The sequence below is a fragment of the Bubalus kerabau genome, chromosome 9 (genome assembly GCF_029407905.1).
Source record: "Bubalus kerabau isolate K-KA32 ecotype Philippines breed swamp buffalo chromosome 9, PCC_UOA_SB_1v2, whole genome shotgun sequence".
Classification (NCBI taxonomy): Eukaryota; Metazoa; Chordata; class Mammalia; order Artiodactyla; family Bovidae; genus Bubalus; species Bubalus kerabau.
In genome coordinates this window covers 103,125,294-103,145,704 of record NC_073632.1, presented here as the reverse complement: position 1 = coordinate 103,145,704, position 20,411 = coordinate 103,125,294, and the positions used below count along the sequence as shown (strand labels likewise).

The 20,411-nt window shown below is 44.8% G+C and overlaps 1 protein-coding gene across 24 annotated transcripts in view; it reads right to left on the bottom strand.

Moving 5' to 3' along the window:
* TULP4 (TUB like protein 4) overlaps positions 1 to 20,411 on the bottom strand; it is a 221,772-nt gene that overhangs the window by 63,054 nt on the left and 138,307 nt on the right. For all 24 annotated transcript variants that reach the window (XM_055536090.1, XM_055536105.1, XM_055536103.1 and 21 more), the window contains one exon: positions 8,253 to 8,381. In XM_055536090.1, coding sequence (XP_055392065.1) covers positions 8,253 to 8,381 — 129 coding nt within the window. The remainder of the gene's footprint in view (positions 1 to 8,252; positions 8,382 to 20,411) is intronic.

The window sequence follows — 20,411 nt, the reverse complement described above, 5'->3', positions numbered from 1 at the left end:
TTGCCCTTTGAAGCTGAAGTTGATTTGCTTATGTGTTTGGAATTTCTACATCTACATCTATATACAGAGGTGAGTCAAACTCATGATTTTTTTTTTAATGTCTTTGAATTTATTAGGCTTATGCTGACCTCTCAGTTTGAGATGGACAGTAGTCCCTTTTCTTCCATGGCTGGGAAGAATTTGTATAAACCGGCCTGACCTGTTGCCTCAAAGGCCAGTGGAACATGCCTGTGAAACCATCTGGCTCTGCACTTTTCTATGGGAAGATTTTTAACCATTGCTTCACTTTATTTAATAGTGTTAGCACCAGTCAAGCTTTCAAGCTTTTTATTTCTTCTTCAGTCAATTCTATTACAAAATATTTTCAGGAATATGTAAGTTCATGTAAGTTTTCAAAACTCTTGGCAAGTAGTTGTTGATAGTACTCACTATTCTTTTAAATACCAACTTTACTGAGCTATAATTTATATGTAATGAAGCTCCCTTTGGCAGTCAATTCCCTACCCTCACCCTTGGTCTGAGGCAACCAATGATCTAATTTCTGTCACTAGCTGTTTATTCTAGGAATTTTGCATGAACAGAAGCACACAGTATGCTCACGTTTGTTTATGACTGGTTTTACTGAAAGTAATAACTTTGAGAGTATTCTGAACTCTTGTGTGCGCCAGTAGTTCATTCCTTTTTATAGATGAGCAATATTCTATTGCATAAATGTGCCACCACTTATTCATTTCTCCAAACTGCTGGGTATTTGGGTTGTTTCCAGCATTGGGTTATTTTACAAAACTGCTATGAAGATTCATGTGCAAGACTTTTTGTAGACATATGGTTTCATTTTTTCCTGAGTAAATACCTAGGAACGGAATTAATTGCTGGGTCAAACGTAAGTGTATGTTTAAATGCATAAGAAATTACCAAACTTTTCCAAAGTGGATAAACCATTTTACACTCCCATTAGCAGTGTGAGCGAGTATGTCCACACCTCACCAACACTTGATGTTGCCAGTCTTTTATTTTAGCTATTCTAGGTATGTAGTGGTAGGACACTGTTTTTAATTTTAATTTAATTCCCGAATGACTAATATGCTGAGCGTCATTTCATGTGCTTCTTGATTATTTGCACATCGTCTTTTAGACCCTACCTGTTCGCTTTCCCTGCCATATATATTTGTATATCCGTTCATGTTTACCTATTCATTATAAATATACACATACATATGTAAATACACACACACACACACACATATACATGCATCGTTTACCTTACTTTGATGTAAAAATTCTAGATACAATCCTCTATCAGAATATATGCTTCAAGTAATTTCCCCCACTCTGTACCTCGCCTTTTCATTTTCTTATCAATCTCTTTCAAAAAGTAAAAGTTTTAAATTTTGATGAAGTCCAATGTCAAGTTTTCTCTCTTATGTTTCGGGTTTTTTGTATCCAATCCAAGAAACCTTTACATAACCCAACACTGCAAACCCAAGTTTTCCAGAAGTGTTATTTAGTCGGTAAGTCGTGTCTGACTCTCTGCGACCTCAAGAACTGAAGCATGACAGGTTCCTCTGTCCTTCACCTTCCGGAGTTTGCTCAAATTCATGTCCATTGAATCAGTGATGCTATCTACAACTTCATTCTCTGCCGGCCTCTTCTCCTTTTGCCTTCAATTTTTCCCAGCATCAGAGTCTTTTCAAAGGAGTCAGCTCTTTGCATCAGGTGGCCAAAGTACTGGAGCTTCAGCTTCAGCATCAGTCCTTCCAATGAATATTCAGGGTTTATTTCCTTTAGGATTGACTGGTTTGATCTCCTTGTTGTCCAAGGGACACTTAAGAGTCTTCACTAGCACCACAGTTCGAAAGCATCATTCTGCAGTGCTCAGGCTTCTTTATGGTCCAACTCTCATGTCCATGACTATTGGAAAAACCACAGCTTTGACTATATGGACCTTTGTCAGCAAACTGATGTCTCTGCTTTTTAATATGCTGTCTAGGTTTGTCATAGCTTTCCTCCCAAGGAGAAAGTGACTTGTAATTTCATGGCTGTTGTCACTGTCCACAGTGATTTTGGAGCCCAAGAAAATAAAATCTGTCACTGCTTCCACTTATTCCCCGTCTATTTGCCATGAAGTGATGAGACTGGATGCCAAGATCTTAGTTTTTTGAATGTTGAGTTTTAAGCCAGCTTTTTCACTCTCCTCTTTCACGCTCATCAGAGGCTCTTTAGTTCCTCTTCATTCTCTGCCATTAGGGTGGTATCATTTGCATATCTGAGGCTGCTGATACTTCTCCTGGCAATCTTGATTCCAGTTTGAGATTCATCCAGCCCAGCATTTCGCATGATGTACTCTGCACAGAAGTTAAGGGTGACAATATACAGCCTTGTCGTACTCCTTTCCCAATTCTAAACCAGTCATTTGTTTGAAGTTTGGTTCTAATTGTTGCCTCTTGATCTGCATACAGATTTCTCAGGAGACAGGTAAAGTGGTCTGGCATTCCAGAAGTGTATGCTTTTACATTTATGTCTATGTTTCATTTAGAAGTTAATTTCTGCACAGAGTATATGGTAAGAATCAAGGTTCTACTTTTTAAATTTTCAGTACAGATATTCAGTTTTTCTGCACCATTTGTCAAAAAGACTATTCCCAGTATGTCAACTAGACTTACTGTGGTGATCATTTCCCAATAGATACAAATACTGAATCATTATGTTGTACATCTGAAATCAATATAATGTTGTATGCTATCATACTTCAACTTAAAAAAAGACTTTTCTTCCCCTTACTGAATTACGTACGCATCTTTTATTTACCTTTGATTACCTTGTAATCTCTACCTTATCTATAGTTATATTCAACTTTTCATTCATAAAATTATTTTGGTTTTATTTTTCTTCTCTTACTCAAGTCTTGTCATTGATTTGTTTCCAAAGAACAAATTTTGGGGTATTGAACCTGGGCCCAGGCCGTGAAAGCACTGAGTTCTAACCACTGGACCACCAAGGAATTGCCAGCAATTTCTTATGTTTTTGTTATTAACTTCTAACCCATTCAGAAATTACAGTCCGTAATCAGGACACCTACCAATCAAAATCTGTTTTTGTTTTATTAACATCCTAAAATCCAGGGTGGCAAACTATGGCCAGTGGGTCAAATCTGCCCTGCCACCTGTTTTTGAACAGTCCAAAACTACAGTTTTAAAGGATCAGGGAAAAAAATTAGGAGAAGAATATTTTGTTATATGCAAAATTATATAAAATTCAAATTTTAGCATTCATAAACAAGCTTTTAATTTTATCAACAGAAACTTTTCTGGTTTCCTTTCTTGTTATACAGTACTTATATAATATCCTAAAGTGTGATTCCTGGCCCACAAAGCCTAAAATATGTACTATCTGCCCCTTCAAAGAAAAAATCTGTGAAACCTTAGAACATGATCAATTTTTGTAAACATTCAAATGATCCTTGGTTCTCTAATTGGTGAATTCAGAAACTACAAATGTCCATTAGGTCAAGCTTGTTAACTGTGTTGCTCAGATTTTCTAAACCTTTGCTGATTCCTTTTGTTGTTGAAACCTCTCAGTATATCAATGAATTTATCAATCTTTACTTTCAGTTCTATCAATTTCCTTCATGTGTTTTGATATTATTATTAAGTACATATATATTTAAAATATCATCTTAGTAAACTACACCTTTTATCATTATGTGGTAGCACTCTACAAACTAAACATTACTTTCTATCTTTAAGTCTATCTTATCTGAAGGTAATATTTGCTACTCCAGCTTTTTTTTTCTGGATATATGCTTAATATATTTTTTCAGCCTTTTAAACTTGTACACGTCAAGGTTCAGGTATGACTCTTAATAAACACATGGCTATGTTTTTAAAAATGCAATCAGTCAAGCACCATCTTGATTGGTGAAGTCAGTCCATTTACATTTATTCTAATTAGTGGTATTTTGATCCTGTTTCTATCACCTGAATTTACTTTTTCAGTTTGTGTGTGTGTTAGTCGCTCAGTCGTGTCTGACTCTTTGTGATCCCATGGACTGTAGCCCACCAGACTTCTCTGTCCATGGGGTTTTCCAGGCAAGAAGATTGGAGTGGGTTGCCATTTCCTTCTCCAGGGGATCTTCCTGACCCAGAGATCAAACCCGTGTCTCCTGCCTTGCAGGCAGATTCTTTACCATCTGAGCTACCAGGGAAGCAATTTGTATTACCTTTTATATCTTTTCTAACCTAAAAAGAAATTGGTATCTATGATTTTCCCTGTTGCTTATACTTGGAAATGTTCACCTTCTTTAAAATTTGTAGCACTACTAGATTTATCACATTTCAGATAATAATAAAATAAATGAACAAACACAAAAAAGGACATGAACTTTTTGCTGTTTTCCCAGACGGAGTTATAGGTTGTTAGCGACCAGCATGTTTCCATTACGACCATGGCAGAACTGTGTGAGATAACTTCTCGACCGCTCATCTGAAGTTACTGAAAAAATGCTGTTTGCTTAGGAAAACTCGGAATTTTGGTTTCTCCGTCCTTATGTTCCAACCAATTAAATTATTTAGTTTTTCTTAAGGACCAAAAAGATTTTTGACAGACAACACATTAATTCTGCAATAAAATTTAAAAGTCCTTTCATTTTGCAATGATAACACTACTTATTTACATGCAGTTTAACTCATTTATCTTTGTATAAAAGGAGCAGTTTCTTACTAGAGGCTAAAACATATAGCCAGTGATAAGTCGCTTCTCTGAGATACCAGCAATGTTACAATCACAAAAAATTGGTAATACAGAATGTTTATCGGAAAAGGCAATGGCACCCCACTCCAGTACTCTTGCCTGGAAAATCCCATGGACAGAGGGGCCTGGTGGGCTGCAGTCCATGGAGTTGCTAGGAGTCGGACACGACTGAGCGACTTCACTTTCACTTTTCACTTTCATGCATTGGAGAAGGAAAATGCAACCCACTCCAGTATTCTTGCCTGGAGAATCCCAGGGACGGGGGAGCCAGGTGGGCTGCCGTCTATGGGGTTGCACAGAATCGGACACGACTGAAGCGACTTAGCAGCAGCTGCAGCAGAATGTTTATAGAAACTAATTGGGAGTATTAAATTAGGTCAGCACAGAGTGATAAGACTGTATCAAAACTGGGAAAACAAAACCAGGGGAAAGGAGTTCCCCGTGCTCTAACGGAAACAAGCAGAAAGCCCTTCTTTGCCGGTCTTTCTGATGCAGAGGCTGCTGCATTCCTGCCCTGATGAAAGCGAGCAGCCTGACGGCCCCTGCCCAAGGTAGCCTTTCCTCGGTCGGCCCGAGACCTGTGCCTGGCACAGCCGGCCTGTGACTAATACTATAACATAATGCAGGCACGCCTCCAGACTCATTTCTGAAATAAAGGACTCACAATCATTTCCTGAAAAAAGGAGTGATAAAGCTTCACTTGGCTTCTGCCAAATGTTTGGTTACTTCATGACAATGAAAGGCACACTACATAACAAAGATCACCTGTCATTTCTTCTCCAGAGTCTCACGGCTCTCTGGGCAGACTTCAAGGACGGGCCTCCTCCCTCCAGACACCGCTGCCAGCCCACAGCCCTCTGCTCCCTCCACCAGTGAGTCATCGTCATCGGAGCGTGACGCTTCTCAGACAAGCCGTGGCCCCAACAGAATTAAAAGCAAACTCCCCAGAATGCAAGCGCTTAACCATACTTGCTCAGTGGGTTCTGAGGTTTGCAGAATCAGAAGGCCCAAGAGCAAAACTATATAAAAATCTGGATCAGATCACAAGATACAGTGGTTACTTTGGATCAACCTGAAGGGCACAGGCTTTTGTGAGATTCTAGGTGCTTCTAGATGTTCTCTGGTCCATGGAAGCCCATTCAACTCCAGCTCTGAAGTCATCCTCTCTCATTTCTAAAACCCTTTTTCTGTAGCGAACTCTCAATGAAAAGAAAAGCCAAGGGACGACGTGGGGGCAGAGACCACACAGCTACCACCAGAGAAGGCAGAAGCCTCGCTCCTCATCACCAGGACACAGTTAGGCAGCACCCTGGGGCTGATGGTGGTGAAGCCTGAGCTCTATGGACATACTACAAGCACGTGCGTTTCTGCTAAACAGAAAACAGTTTATCGTCTGGGAACAAGACAGAGATTTGGAGTCAACCCTGGGTTCAAAAACTTCCCCGGGTGAGTTACTAGGCCTCCATGGCCTGAGTCCTTTTCTTTGTTAACTCAGAGTAACATCTGCCCAGCAGGGTTCCTGTGGAGACTGAGGGAAGGCCAGCACCGAGTGACAGCCCAAGGTCCCCCTTTGTCGCCTTTCTCCGAGTAGTGTGCTTTGAAGACCTCGTGTCAGCCAAGGTCTGAAGGTAGGCCTCACCCGATCACTGGGCCCTTCTAGGCAAAGAGTTCACACTTCAATGGATGGGAGAACAACAGCACTCTAGAGACCTTCATGGGCAAGTTCAGAGAAATCTGCACTGGACAGAAAGCCGTGAACAGTTGCTGCTTCAAGGCCCGAAGCTGGTCTCTGGTGATGACCTCCTGGTGACTGTTTAAGGGCAGGTACACCCTGGGGTTGAGGTCTTTGGGTGTCGGCACCTCACAATGCTTCAGGCACCATCACAACTCGTGGGGTCAACCACCACGTCCAGATGGTGTCATAACATTTTCTGTATTTAATCCTATGTAATCCTCTGAGTAGGGTGTCCCTGGTAGCTCAGTTGGTAAAGAATCTGCCTGTAATGCAGGAGACCCCAGTTCAATTCCTGGGTCGGGAAGATCCCCTGGAGAAGGGATAGGCTACCCACTTCAGTATTCTTGGGCTTCCCTGGTGGCTCAGATGGTAAAGCCACCTGCAATGTGGGAGACCTGGGTTTGATTCCTGGGTTGGCAAGATCCCCTGGAGGAGGGCATGGCAACCCACTCCAGTATTCTTGCCTGGAGAAACCCATGGACAGAGGAGCGTGGTGGGCTACAGTCATGGGGTCTCAAAGAGTCGGACATGACTGAGCGACTGAGCACAGTCCTCCTAGTTATCCCTGGAGGCAGATACTGTTACAGTCCCAAGTGTACAGAAGAGGAAACTGAGGTACAGAAGTGAAGTGTCTCCTACAAGGAGTCACGACTGAGAGGCTGACTCCAGAGCTCACACTCGTGGCCACAAGGTCTACCTTCCGGTGACGTGAACTTCTCAGGGCATGGAGGTCTCCACATCTGTGGCTCTATTTCAGGTGAGTTAGCAGGCACAGGGTGGGTGCCATCTCTTCCTTCTTTCTCTCACAGGGGGATATAGGAAACTGATAAGACCTTCTTAGAGCCCGTCAAAATTAGTACATTGACCTTACCAACTAAATAAACTCACAAAAACAGAACATGGTGCTTTTACTGGAAAGTAGGTTTGCCTCCTGTGATGGTATCTACGAAGTTCCTCAGCCTAACAGTAACTGCTGATAACAGGTTCATTCCCTGCAATTTTCTGTCACTTCACCAGTCTGAATCTCTCAAAGTTGGTGAGCTCGTAGCTTATTTAAGCAACAGCTGGGAGGAGAGATGGTAAGAATTTGTTTCCTTGGAAACGTACAGACAGTTGTGAAGACTATCCCTACAGAGTCAAACAGTCTAAGAAACCCCTCATCAATAAGGTCCCGTGAGGACTCTGGCCTGGCAAATCCTCGGGTGGGACCCGAGTCATTATGCACCTGGGACGGGAGCTCCATGCAGCCGTGCTCCAGGGGAGAAAGAGCCAGGTTGGTGCCATCAGCCACCGGAACCCACCAAGGGGTTTAAAGCAGCACAGCTCGGCGGGTGTCCCGAGAGCAGTGGTTCCCCACCGAGCGGAGACAAACTGGCACTGGAAAGGAGAGGCTAAGCGCCGACCACAGGTGGCCCCCCTAACTGGAACCTGACAGAGCGAGGGCTGAGGAGCAGGTGCTGAGAACGGCACGCGGAGTTCCCCACGAGAGCACGCGGAACCTGACGATGTGGGCAAACACCTTCGCAGGGGCGCAGAGACGCCCGTGCCAGGAGCACTGCAGAGGGTGTGAGTCAACAGGGAAGCACAACACTGATGGTGCAAAACGACTTCGCACACTCAACCGAAGCTCAGAAGGTGGAGATCCTCACGACAGCCGCACGCTGGAGGAGACGGAGGCGCCGTCCTTCCCCTCCAGAGGAAGCTCGGAGCAGGCCCTGGCTTCACTCGCCCGCCTCTGCCCAGCCCCAAGGCGCCTCCCGCCACTCACCTGGGCACCTCGGTCATTGACCAGCTCCACGGACCACCGGCCCTCGTACTGGATCCATACAAATATCCCGCCGTCCGCGTCGCACGTGGCCAGCTTCTGGTACGGCTCGTTCCACCTCACCAGCACGACCTGGAAGACAACCAGGAAGACATTTACTGCTGGGAAGGAGCCCATGGGCAAGGAAGCCATTTACAAAGTTATCAGATCCAGAACTAAAGAGAAAGTGCGGTCAAAGAAAGGATTCAAGGAGGACGGCAGGAGGGAGGAGAGGGCTGGGGGGCAGATCAGCAGAGGAAAGGATGGATGTGTCTCAGGGACTGGCCCACGTGTCAAGACTTCCTGACAAACAGTGGGCATCTGAGCAAACCATACTCAACTCCAGCACGAAAAACGGCCACCATCATGAAAACAGAGAGCAAGCCAGGGCCTGCCTATACCCGCCCTGCCTCCCGCAGCACCAGGATCACTCCTCTGATGGTCCCGTGTGGTGGGAAAGCAATTTTCTCAAAATTCATTGTGTATCTGAATCGGGGGCTCTTTATTTAGCACAGAAAAAAAGAAAAGGTGGGGCCTATTTAATCTCATTTTTTCCCCTAAGTGAAACTTTCTATGTCTTTTCCAAGACTACCTTATTTCCAAATAGTTCAGCATCTAAACACGCCAATTTGGAAAAAAATACACAGTAGAAATAAGTTGCTTGTGATTTATCACAGGGGAAAGATGAAGAAATAATTAACTTCAAAACTGATGCATGTAAGAACTTAATTTTTAAATTTGATAAATTCTGAATCTGGACAAATCATTTTCATCTTTCTCAACTATCACTCCCTTAGCTAAAGGTGGACCTTGCTAGGTGGTTGGTGGCATTGGCCCTCACAGAGCCCAGTGAAACCTGCAAGGACAGAGGGCTATCAAGTGGTCACAAGAAGACACAAAACCAGCACCTGGGGTCACTGGGGGCAGGTTCCAGAGTGTGGCCTGACCCGCCCGTGCTGGTGACTGAGATTTCATTCATTCAGCTCTTTTTTAAAACTCTGCAGAGAGCTGAAAGTCTGCAATCTTCTGAGACCTGGCCATCATCAGCCAATCTAACCTAGTCAGTGGCCCCCATGCCAAACGGATACAAGCTCTCCATGGATGTAGGCACTGCCCACTGCCTGCCACTGGCCCATCTGACTTTGTCCCTCCGCCAGGACTGCCTGCCTTGCTCTGGTTGCAGCTCGGCAGGTGCTGCCCTCACCGCCCACCCCCCAACTCCTGTGCCCACAGATCCAGGCTCCCTCCGACCCGGAGCCCCGGCCACCTGAGGGATGGGTGGAGGCACCCTCGCCTCTGAACACTGATGCGCAGGAATGCCACGAGCGTGCCAAACAGCCCCGTGTAAGTTATGAGTCTCATTTGGCTATAGGTTTGAACGGTGGCTGAAAACTATTCCAAGTAGGTTATTTTCAACTCCCAAAGGCATTTTAACAACAGCCAATAATACTGACTGACTGCCTATTACCAACTGTTAGGTTGCGAAGGTAGAAGTTAAGAAATCCTGGTCCGTGTGGAGTTCAGTTCACTGAACAGACATCACATCCTGCTCTATATGCAGAGCTGGGAACATATGACAGACAGGAGGTGGATGGTGAGGAGCAACAAATCCAGACCCATTATCTTAAAGTCTAGTTTCTAAAGGGGCTTCCCTGGTGGTTCAGCAGTAAAGAATTTGCCTGCAATTCGATCCCCGGGTCGAGAAGAACCCCGGGAGAAGGAAATGGCAAATTGTTCCAGTACTCTTGCCTGGGAAATTCCATGGACAGAGGAGCCTGGTGGGCTATACAGTCCCCTGGGCCACAAAGAGTCAGACACGACTGAGAGACTAAGACTTCCACTTTCAACTTGTTTTAATTTTTAAAATTCTGTATTTAAATTACTGATCCAATTCTTAAGTGTCTTTAAACGCACCAAATGTGTCATAAAATTTAGAATTACCAAGCAGCCAACTTCATAAACTTCTTTCAGACCCAGTGGTGCCTGGCCCGAGCAGTGCTCACCACAGCGTGCCACAATCTGGTCCCCGAGACACGCTCAGCATCCAAGCCCACAGCCACTCGTGCATTTCAGAACAGTGACGGGAGGACCAGTGTGACTAATAAGAATGTGATCGATTTTAAACTATTTAAGTTAAATACGGTAAACATTCGTCTACTATAGTCTTCCTTGCTGCTGCTGCTGCTGCTAAGTCACTTCAGTCGTGTCCGACTCTGTGTGACCCCATAGACGGCAGCCCACCAGGCTCCGCCGTCCCTGGGATTCTCCAGGCAAGAACACTGGAGTGGGTTGCCATTTCCTTCTCCAGTGCATGAAAGTGAAAAGTGAACGTGAAGTCGCTCAGTCGTGTCCGACTCTTTGCAACCCTGTGGACTGCAGCCTACCAGGCTCTTCTGTCCATGGGATTTTCCAGGCAAGAGTACTGGAGGTGGGGTGCCACTGCCTTCTCCGATAGTCTTCCTTACAGAATAGTATTTTGATGACAAGGCATCATCATTCAGAAAACAGAGGCGAGTCACATTTTCTATACTTTTGCCTTTTTCCTTTAACATGCATTGCCACATATGGTTGCACATTTAGTTATCAGCATCAGTAAAACCTCTCCTTGAGAACAGCCTGCATAGTCACAGCATGACATGGACACAAAAGAGCAGAGGTAAAAAAAAATATTTTACAGTTATTTCTAACATTAAAAATGTCTTGGTCTTGTGTTAACACTAGTGGTTGTTGGACAAACAAAAAGTTCACAGACTCGACTTCATCTTTTCGTAATTCCAGATGAGTTGAGACTCAGCAGTTAACAGAATGCAGCCCCCATCCACACACTACTTTGCTGGGAGTGTAACTGGTGTAATGGAATATAGGTGGGTTGCTCCCCTAAATTAAGAGAAATCTTTCCAGTGACTCTTGGTTTAAAAATAAAGTTTTCAAAGGCAGTGTTGTTTCCCTGGGTTAGTTTTCTCATTTCCTCTCTCGTCTGTGATTCCGAGCCGCCCGTCTTATCTCCCGGCAGCTTATTTCCTGTTCTCCCAATCCCTCCAGTCTGCCTGGCAGAATCAGGACATACCAGAGTGCTGAGGAATTGCCGAGCGAGCGGGGCCAGCTGGGTTCTCAGTCGCCCAGATCACACGGCAGGGTGCTGAGCAGAGCCCAGAGCGTTCCATGGCAGAGCCTTCCTTCCCTCTTAGAGGAAGATGGGGCTCCTCTTTGCTTTGGGCACAAAAGCATTACGGATGTTAGGTGAAGCGTGCATTCTACTGAACAGACAGCATGTAAGTCAAGTTTTGACTTAGGTCTTTGATTATTCCCCCAAAATGCTAGCCTGCCAAAATAAGATTTCTATTGTTTTATAGTTATTCTTATCAATAAATACTTATGGAGGAATATTAAAGACAGAGAAATTCACAGTAAAAATGCAATGCAGGTCTGTGGAAGGCCTCTTTGGGCTGTTCTGTAATGCCCTCAATAAGTCACTTCACCTTCTATTCCTGGCACTATTTTTAGACAGAACAAAGCCCTAGTGTCAGCTAATCCACCTCAAGGATGTTCATCTTTTGAGACAGGAACCCTTCAAATAGTGTTGGTAGAAAAACTGATGCTTTTGAATTGTCATGCTAGAGAAGACTCTTGAGAGTCCCTTGGACAGCAAGGAGATCAAACCAGTCAATCCTAAGGGAAATCAGTCCTGAATATTCACTGGAAAGACTGACGCTGAAGCTCTAATACTTTGGCCACCTGATGCAAAGAACGGACTCATTAGAAAATAAGATGCTGATGCTGGGAAACAGTGAAGGCAGGAGGAGAAGGGGAAGACAGAGGATGAGATGGTTGGATGGCATCACTAACTCGATGGACATGAGTCTGAGCAAGCTCCAGGATTTGGTGATGGACAGGGAGGCCTGGCGTGCTGCAGTCCACGGGGTCACAAAGAGCTGGACATGACTGAGTGACTGAACTGATGATTCAAAAATGTTCCATTCTAAAACAAGGGAGTTAACCTCCTATATCTGGAAGAACATAGATAGACTACAAAAGCAGCTGATTCTCAAAACAGCCTGGTACCTGGAGCAGGCATTCTCATCTTCACTTTATAGAAAAGGAAACAGGTTCAGGGAGGTTCCCTTGCCCACAGCACCCAACTGGCGAGAGGCAGAGAAAGGCTCGGAACCAGGCACACTCATCCCTGGTTCTTTGCGTCTTCCTAATTACAAAGTGAAGTCAGGCATAATCATTTTAGGAGCCTATTTTGGGGGGAATACTGATTCATGCTAGGAAAATGATTGTCCTTGTGAATACTCGATTTTTTTTAATTAGAATGCTGAAATATCTAGTCTAGAATTTTTGACCATCCAAAATGAGCTATAAAAAATTGTTCAGAAGGGCTTCCCTGCTGGCTCAGTGGTAAAGAATCCGCCTGCCAATCAATGCAGGAGACACGGGTTCGATCCCTCGGTTGGGAAGATCCCACACTCCGTGGAGCAACCAAGCCCATCTGCCACAACTACTGAGGCCCCAGTGCCCTACAGCCCATGCTCTGCAACAAGAGAAGCCATTGCAATGAGAAGCTTGCACATTGCAACTAGAGAGTAGGCCATGCTCGCCACAACTAGGGAAATCCCATGTGGCAACGAAGACCCAGCACAGCCAAAAATGATCAATAAAAAATAAATAATTTTTCTAATGTTGAGAAAACTAGAAAAACAATCTTGGGGCAGAATCAGGAGACATAAGCACAAATGATGAGAAGTCCATGAGAAGTACGTGAAAGAAGGCTTTCTAACAAGGAGCAGGAGCACTGCCTATCCGTGGAAGGGGCTGTCTTCAAAAGGAACCTGGAACGCTGGAGACAAGAGGCGGGACAGCCAACTGCCAGGGGTACCTAGGGGCAACGCATCTAACCGGGCTGGGGCAGGGGGCTACAACTAGGGGACCTCCATATTACCATCCATCCAACTCCGAGACGACAAATCAAAGTTAAATATGGCCTTAGCATTAGTGATGTTACCGCCTCAAAAAAAAAAAAAAAAAAAGGCTGATTTAAGCTCTTAAGCATCTACCAAGTGATAAACTGCCACTAAATTTGCCAAAGGGAAATTCAATTATTAAAGTAGTTAACTTGGCTATTTGAATTAAAGTTTTATATATTACATATTATTAATACTCTTTGTCAACCAGGTGTGTACTTTAGTGATTTATAATACACTTAACCTAGTAGATTAATTTTCAAGATGTTCCTCTCCAGCTCTCAGAGAAGCTAAGACAGCCGGATTCTCAGCATCTTGCTCTTTAAAATCCCTATCTCTCAGTCCAGCACATCGAGCATTCGGTCAGGAAACAGCACTTCTCCAGGCACATGGCCAGGCTACCAACTGAAGACAGAACCTCAGCTCACCCCCCGACAGGCTGACGCTGACCCCAGCCAACAGCAGGCCTCTCAGCTCCGGAGAGCAGGACACAGCCGGAACCAGGACGCTTCTCACTGACCGCAGAAAACCCGAGTGGCAGTCTGCTCTCTAACACCCTGCAGCTTCATTGTGTCTGAAAAAGGAAGTCAGCCTAGACCATTTCTGAAGATCCTTCCAGCTCTAATACTTTCACACACTGAATTCTATTTGGACAAGTACTAAACAAATACAGCATACCTACTCCTAAGTGCAATATCCTACAAAACTTAAATACTGATATATTTAGCACCCAAGAAAAAAAATCTAGCACATGGATCATGACATACCACCTGGTAGGAGGGTACGTAATTGATGGGAGGGGGTGCATCTGAGAGAATATGTTATCATAACTCGATTCAGAGTCTGACATGAAATACAAGTTTCTTTCTAAGTGCTTGCTTATGATTTTTAAAACATGAGTGATGTTGCATTTTAAGTAATTAGTTCAAGAGTTACAAATAGAACTGCCTTATGACCCAGCAATCCCACTGCTGGGCATACACACTGAGGAAACCAGAATTGAGACACATGTACCCCAATGTTCATCGCAGCACTGTTTATAATAGTGAGGACATGGAAGCAACCTAGATGTCCAGCAGCAGATGAATGGATAAGAAAGCTGTGGTACATATACACAATGGAGTATTACTCAGCCATTAAAAAGAATACATTTGAATCAGTTCTAATGAGGTGGATGAAACTGGAGCCTATTATACAGAGTGAAGTAAGCCAGAAAGAAAAACACCAATACAGTATACTAACGCATATATATAGAATTTAGAAAGACGGTAACAGTAACTCTGTATACGAGACAGCAAAAGAGACACTGATGTATAGAACAGTCTTATGGACTCTGTGGGAGAGGGAGAGGGTGGGATGATTTGGGAGAATGGCATTGAAACATGTATAATATCATATATGAAATGAATAGCCAGTCCAGGTTTGATGCAGGATACAGGATGCTTGGGGCTGGTGCACTGGGACGACCCAGAGGGATGGTACGGGGAGGGAGGGGGAGGAGGATTCAGGATGGGGAACACATGTACACCTGTGGCGGATTCATGTTGATATATGGCAAAACCAATACAATATTGTAAAGTTAAAAAATAAAATAAATTAAAAAAAAAAAAGAGTTACATAAAAACCGAGTCTCTATGTATAGTGACAGTTAATTTTATGTGTCAAGTTCACTGTGCCCCTTTGGATTTTGGAGGCTACATGTCCCTAATTTGGGTGTGACAATCCGGCCTGTTTACCTAGTAACCCCAAAAGCTGCTGATTTTGAGTGGGGTCCAGAAGAAGAGAGAGCTCCTCATGGATCAGGCCACCATGTGACCTGCTCTGTGTCCCAGGTCATGTGATCCAGCAGATCCTGTGGTACCCAAAGCATCAGTGTCAGAAAGGGATGCTGTCTGGAGCCTTTGGTGGAAGAATCTTGGTGCAGGCCTCGGGGTTTGGAGCACAGCCCTGCCATCCTCCACAGACAACGACTCTCCTTCTGAGAAACAGCTCTTGGCCTGAAACAGACGGAACACTTAACCACGGGCCAGCAAGTCTCCATGAGACCTGAGCTGCCCATCAGGACCTGAGTATTACCTGACCACCAGCGATAAGTTAAAATATCAACATTTTGGTCAAAACTCATGTATTTTTCCTTTTTAATCTTTTTTTCTAATCACGGAAACATACACTAAGTAAAACTCAAACATTACAGAAGTATATAAATAGAAAATGAACATTTCTTGAAATGCTGTCTTAACTATTTGGCGCACATTCCTTGAGATCCATATCTCCTGTTCCCTGGCGAACAGACCTGCGTGACATCTTAATCCAAATAAATGTGCATTCACCCTCCTCTTTCTAACAGCAAGTTTCTCACATCACCTCCCAACTAGTTGGGATGTGAGAAACCTCCCAACTCCCAACCTCCCAACTCCATTTCCTGTCATAATCTCTGCACACATTATTACCTTGCCTTCAAATAATTTCCTGTTCCTCTATTTTGTACTTAAACGGAACCACAAACTCACGGGCTGCTTCTGCTGTCTGTCCCCACATCACAAGACCCAGGTGCCTGGGAAGAGCAGCTCCTTGGTAAAAAGCTCGTGTTAACCAGCCAGGACTTACTCAGGAAAGTGACAGGAGTCCTCCCCCGAACACACCACTGACTCATCTTCATCAGAGTCCCTCAGGGTCCTCCCGAAGGTCTGTCCCACCAGAGGGGTCCTCAGGACTCCGGGAACTGACTCAGTCGAGACCCACCACAGGGGTGAGTTTTCCGACTTTCTCAGCGGGCAGCCACACGAGGGCACAAGCCAGCCACTGCTGGCCGCTCGGCCTCGAGACACAGAACGCACACGAGGACCAGCGTCATGCGAGAGCCACAGCAGAGCTGGCCTCTCACGAGGGGCTTTTCCCGCCCGAATTAACCTGCACCTGCTCCCCACCTCCTGCTCAGCCACCCCACACTGTATCTCAGTGTGGGACACAGTCCCAGCCTGAGGGTACTGCCTGATTGTTGTCTGAATGGATTCCAAGTGGAAAAGTAGCGCACTCAGGGATGGAATTACAGACTGGTATTTAGTTTTGCTTTTTTATTGAAATACAGTTGATTTACAGTGTTGGGCTTCCCTGATAGCTCAGTTGGTAAAAAATCTACCTGCAATGCGACAGACCCGGGTTTGATTCCTGGGTCAGGAAGATCTGCTGGAGAAGGGATAGGCTACCCACTCCAGTATTTTGGGGCTTCCCTTGAGGCTCAGCTAGTAAACAATCTGTCTGCAGTACAGGAGATCTGGGTTCGATCTCTGGGTTGGGAAGATCCCCTGGAGAAGGGTACAGCTACCCACTCCAGTATTCTGGCCTGGAGAATTTCATGGACTGCACATAGTCCATGGGGTCTAAAAGAGTCGGACACGACTGAGCAACTTTCACTTTCACTTACAACGTTGCATTAGTTTCAGGTGTACAACAAAGTGATTCAATTATACATATACACGCTCTTTTTCAGATTTTTTTCCTTTATAGATCATTATAAGATATTGAGTATAGTTCCCTGTGCTATATAGTAGGTCCTTGTTGGTTACTATTTTATATATAGTAGTGTGTATATGTTACTCTCAAATTCTTAAATTATCCCTCCCTCTGCCTCATTTTTTTCTTTTAATCAGTTAGCAGATAGCATTGACTATAACTATTGTTTCAAAATTATTTATATCACAAAAATTAAGTAAAGAATGGATGTCTGTGAGAAAATAGAAAGGAAAACAGTACAGTTTTGTACTGAAAACCATAGTCACATTAAAATTAACTGAACTTTCTCTGACTTCGCAGTTAAAGGGAAGGAAACCAGAATTTTAAATACTCTTGTTAGAAAATCCTTGGATGCATCTCACTGTACATTTGGTTGCATTTCAACTTTTTCTGAGACATAGTTATTATGAAGATAACACCATATGGAAGGAATGAATCATCTGTGGGAGGTCAACTCAGAACTGGGTTTTGGGCGATGTTTGTGCTTTTGAAGCTCAAGGCAGCACAAAAGAATTCTATTTAACTTGTCCTCAGAGCATCCCTGGGAACCTGCACAACTTTCTCAGTAAGTCAGGGAACGTTCTCGTTCAACAACATACATCCAAGTTTTATCCAAAGCCTTCCCATGACTTCTCTCTGAGCCAGCATGAAGACTCAGGATCCTAAAAATCATCCTGAATACCACACTGCTTTTGAAAGATTAATTTTAACCACATTGTGGTACAGACTGAAACACTTCTACAAAACCAGATGGTCACAGAGAATTAGAAAGAAGTCATATCCATTGAAAAAAAAAAAAAAAGAAAGAAAATAAGAACAGAGTGAGGAGATGCAGTCTCCACCTACTAGGGTGACTCCAACGTACAGTAGAAGTTAATAGACAGCACTCTAAGTGAGCTCAGTGAGAAGCCCAGGCTCAGGTGAGCTTCGGACTGTGGGATGAGTCTCTGGGTCTGGAGTGCTCACTACCTGCTGAAGGCTGGTAAGGCCTCACCCACACCCTCGGCCCAAGGCTCCACCACACAGGGGTCCTTGGAGCACCTTCAAATGGAAGGGCCCAGCACAGCTCCGGCTCTGGCACTCGCCATTGTCTGATACCTTCCGTTTAATTCTTGGGTTGTGGGAGACACTTCACACAAAGACCCAGAACGTGCACAAAGGATGAAAGTGTGAGCACATGTTCACTGAGCTCTGTCTGAACAACAGGTCAACCTGAACCACAACTACCTGCAGCTGTTCTCTTCTCAACTGAGAGGCCTTACCGAGACCTTAGCTGCTGCTTGCTTACTTCAGCACACAGCCAAGAATACCATTCTGTCCCATCAATGGTTCCATGTTAGGAAATGAAATGCCATCACTCTTTTATGTTACACAATGCACAGAAATACACAAAATAAATATACTTAGGAGGGTGAAAAGCCCTGCTGAGCTTCTTCTCAAACTGAAGTATGATTTTCACACTTTGAAAGGCTAGAACAGAAATTCGGCATTAATAACTGCATACAAAACTACTACCAAGAGGATTTAAGTCATTTTCAACGATGCAATTATTTACAAGAGATACTGAGGTGGCAGACTGCAGCATTAATAGGGATATGACACTGGGTTTACACCCCAATTAAAATGCATAGGACACAGTGGAGGAGCCTGAGGCACTTCATATATTTATTGAGGATTTGCCCTGCGCCAGACACACGCTGGAGCTAGAGAGGCAGCCAAGTCTGGCACTTGGCTCACACGCTCGAGAAGCTCTCAGGACTGGGGGGCAGACAAGCAACTGTCCAGCCACCAGCTCAGTGAGATGCTAGGAACGCTCTATGTGGAGGCTTCATTAGCACAGGTCTCTGCAGGAAAGGCATTTTCAGGTGTCTCCAACCCCCAGGGCCAGGGCACTGTTAGCATTCCCTGCAAAAACACTAATTATCTAGAATTCCTTCAAAAGGCAAGAGATTTCTGCCCAATACTCCCTTTTAGAGTGAAAATTGGGGTGGGCTTTTTGCCAGCTGCAAACAAAAAATTATAATTATAGATTCCCCAATATATTTGGCACTTGAGATTTCCACTTCAAAATACTTCTCAGTGTTTCATTTTCTGTGCATATGTGCCTCTGCAGTATAACTTACCACTAGATCTCAGTCAACAGCCTGAAATCCCTGAAATGTACTTTCAGTTCTTTTTAAACCTAAATTCCTAGTTAGTAACTCTGTATTTGCATTTAGTTCTATATTTCCATTTACTAAAGTTCAAATATTTTCCATCTTGCTGAAGATCAATTATTCTACACATCTCTAGAGCCTGTTGGCAGATGCAAACATAACATTCTTTGTGAAGGGAATTACCAAAGGCAACGTGAATGGTCAAAGAATTCAGCCACTGTTTTACTAACCTGTAAAAACAAGAGTCAGCTCTATTCCATCATGAGTACTGCTAACCAAAAACAGGGCACATGCCTTGCCAGCCCCTGGTGAGTCGCATCACCTGCTGAGCCTTGGTTTGCTCAATCTGTAAACAGAGGTGTTAGCACGTGACCAACAGGACTGCTGCAAGAGCAACTGGAGAGAAGTCACCACCGTTCGGTTCTAGACTTGCCATCATCTCCTGAGTTCTTCACACATATCACCTCCCTTAATCCTCCCGCAAACCCGCTATGGGTAATGAGGACCATCCTCACTGCAAAGGTGAGGAAACTGCGGTTTAGAGGTGCTCATCAGTTTCTCTCGAGTCTCTCAGCAAGTGGAGACAGACTCAGCAATGACCCTGGTCGGTCAGACCCCAAAGCCTGTCTTTATCTCTGAACTGCCTGCCTTCCTCTTAGAGACGATGCATGCAAGTCTGGGGCCAGGGCCTGGATGGAACAAGTCCCATAAACAGCATCCACAGTAGTGGCTGCTATTAAGAAGCACATCGGTTTTTAATGCTGGTGAGGAATCCTCAGCCCTCAGAGTGGCCTGGGCGTCATATCCCACCCATGTTCTCGTGAGCAGTAATAACCCAGCCTCCCGCCTCCCTTCCAGCCCCCAGGCCACTGCCCGCCCCGGCCTGAACCATATCCCCTGCACCCCCTCACTCCCTCCCATCAGCTTGGCTAGGCAGTCTCCCAAAGCCCACCCCAAATGGGTGCGTCCGAGGTTCACCCACTGCCCAGCTCTCAGCAGGGAGAAAGCACACAGCCCCGGAGGCAATCTGAGCCCTTCACCCTGTGTCTCTGGCTGTAGGAGTGGAGCTGGACCCCTCGTCGAGTTTGGCCCCACTCACCCCACGTCGCTCATCCATCTCCCCTGAGAGCCCCTCCTTCAGTGAACTGTTCCAACCCCCATGGAGCAAGAAGGATCATCCCCGTGCAACAACTCAGACCCCATCTCAGACTCTGCTTCGAGGGCACCAAACCAGAGATGCTCTGTAAGTGTGCAAGATGAGAAACTTGGTCAGTGGCTCACCAAGTCCTGCCCCAGGTTCAGCAGCACAGAACCACCTGGGAATTTGTGGGAAAATGCAAATTCTCAGGCTGCCGAAGACCAGGTGATCAGAAATTCTGGGTTGAACTTTTGGCAACCAGCAGAGTCTCAAAAACCGGTTTGGGAGCTCACCTGGGCACTGAAGGCAGGGCAGTGGTGACACCCAGGGACTGGAAAATGCTTCAGCTCCA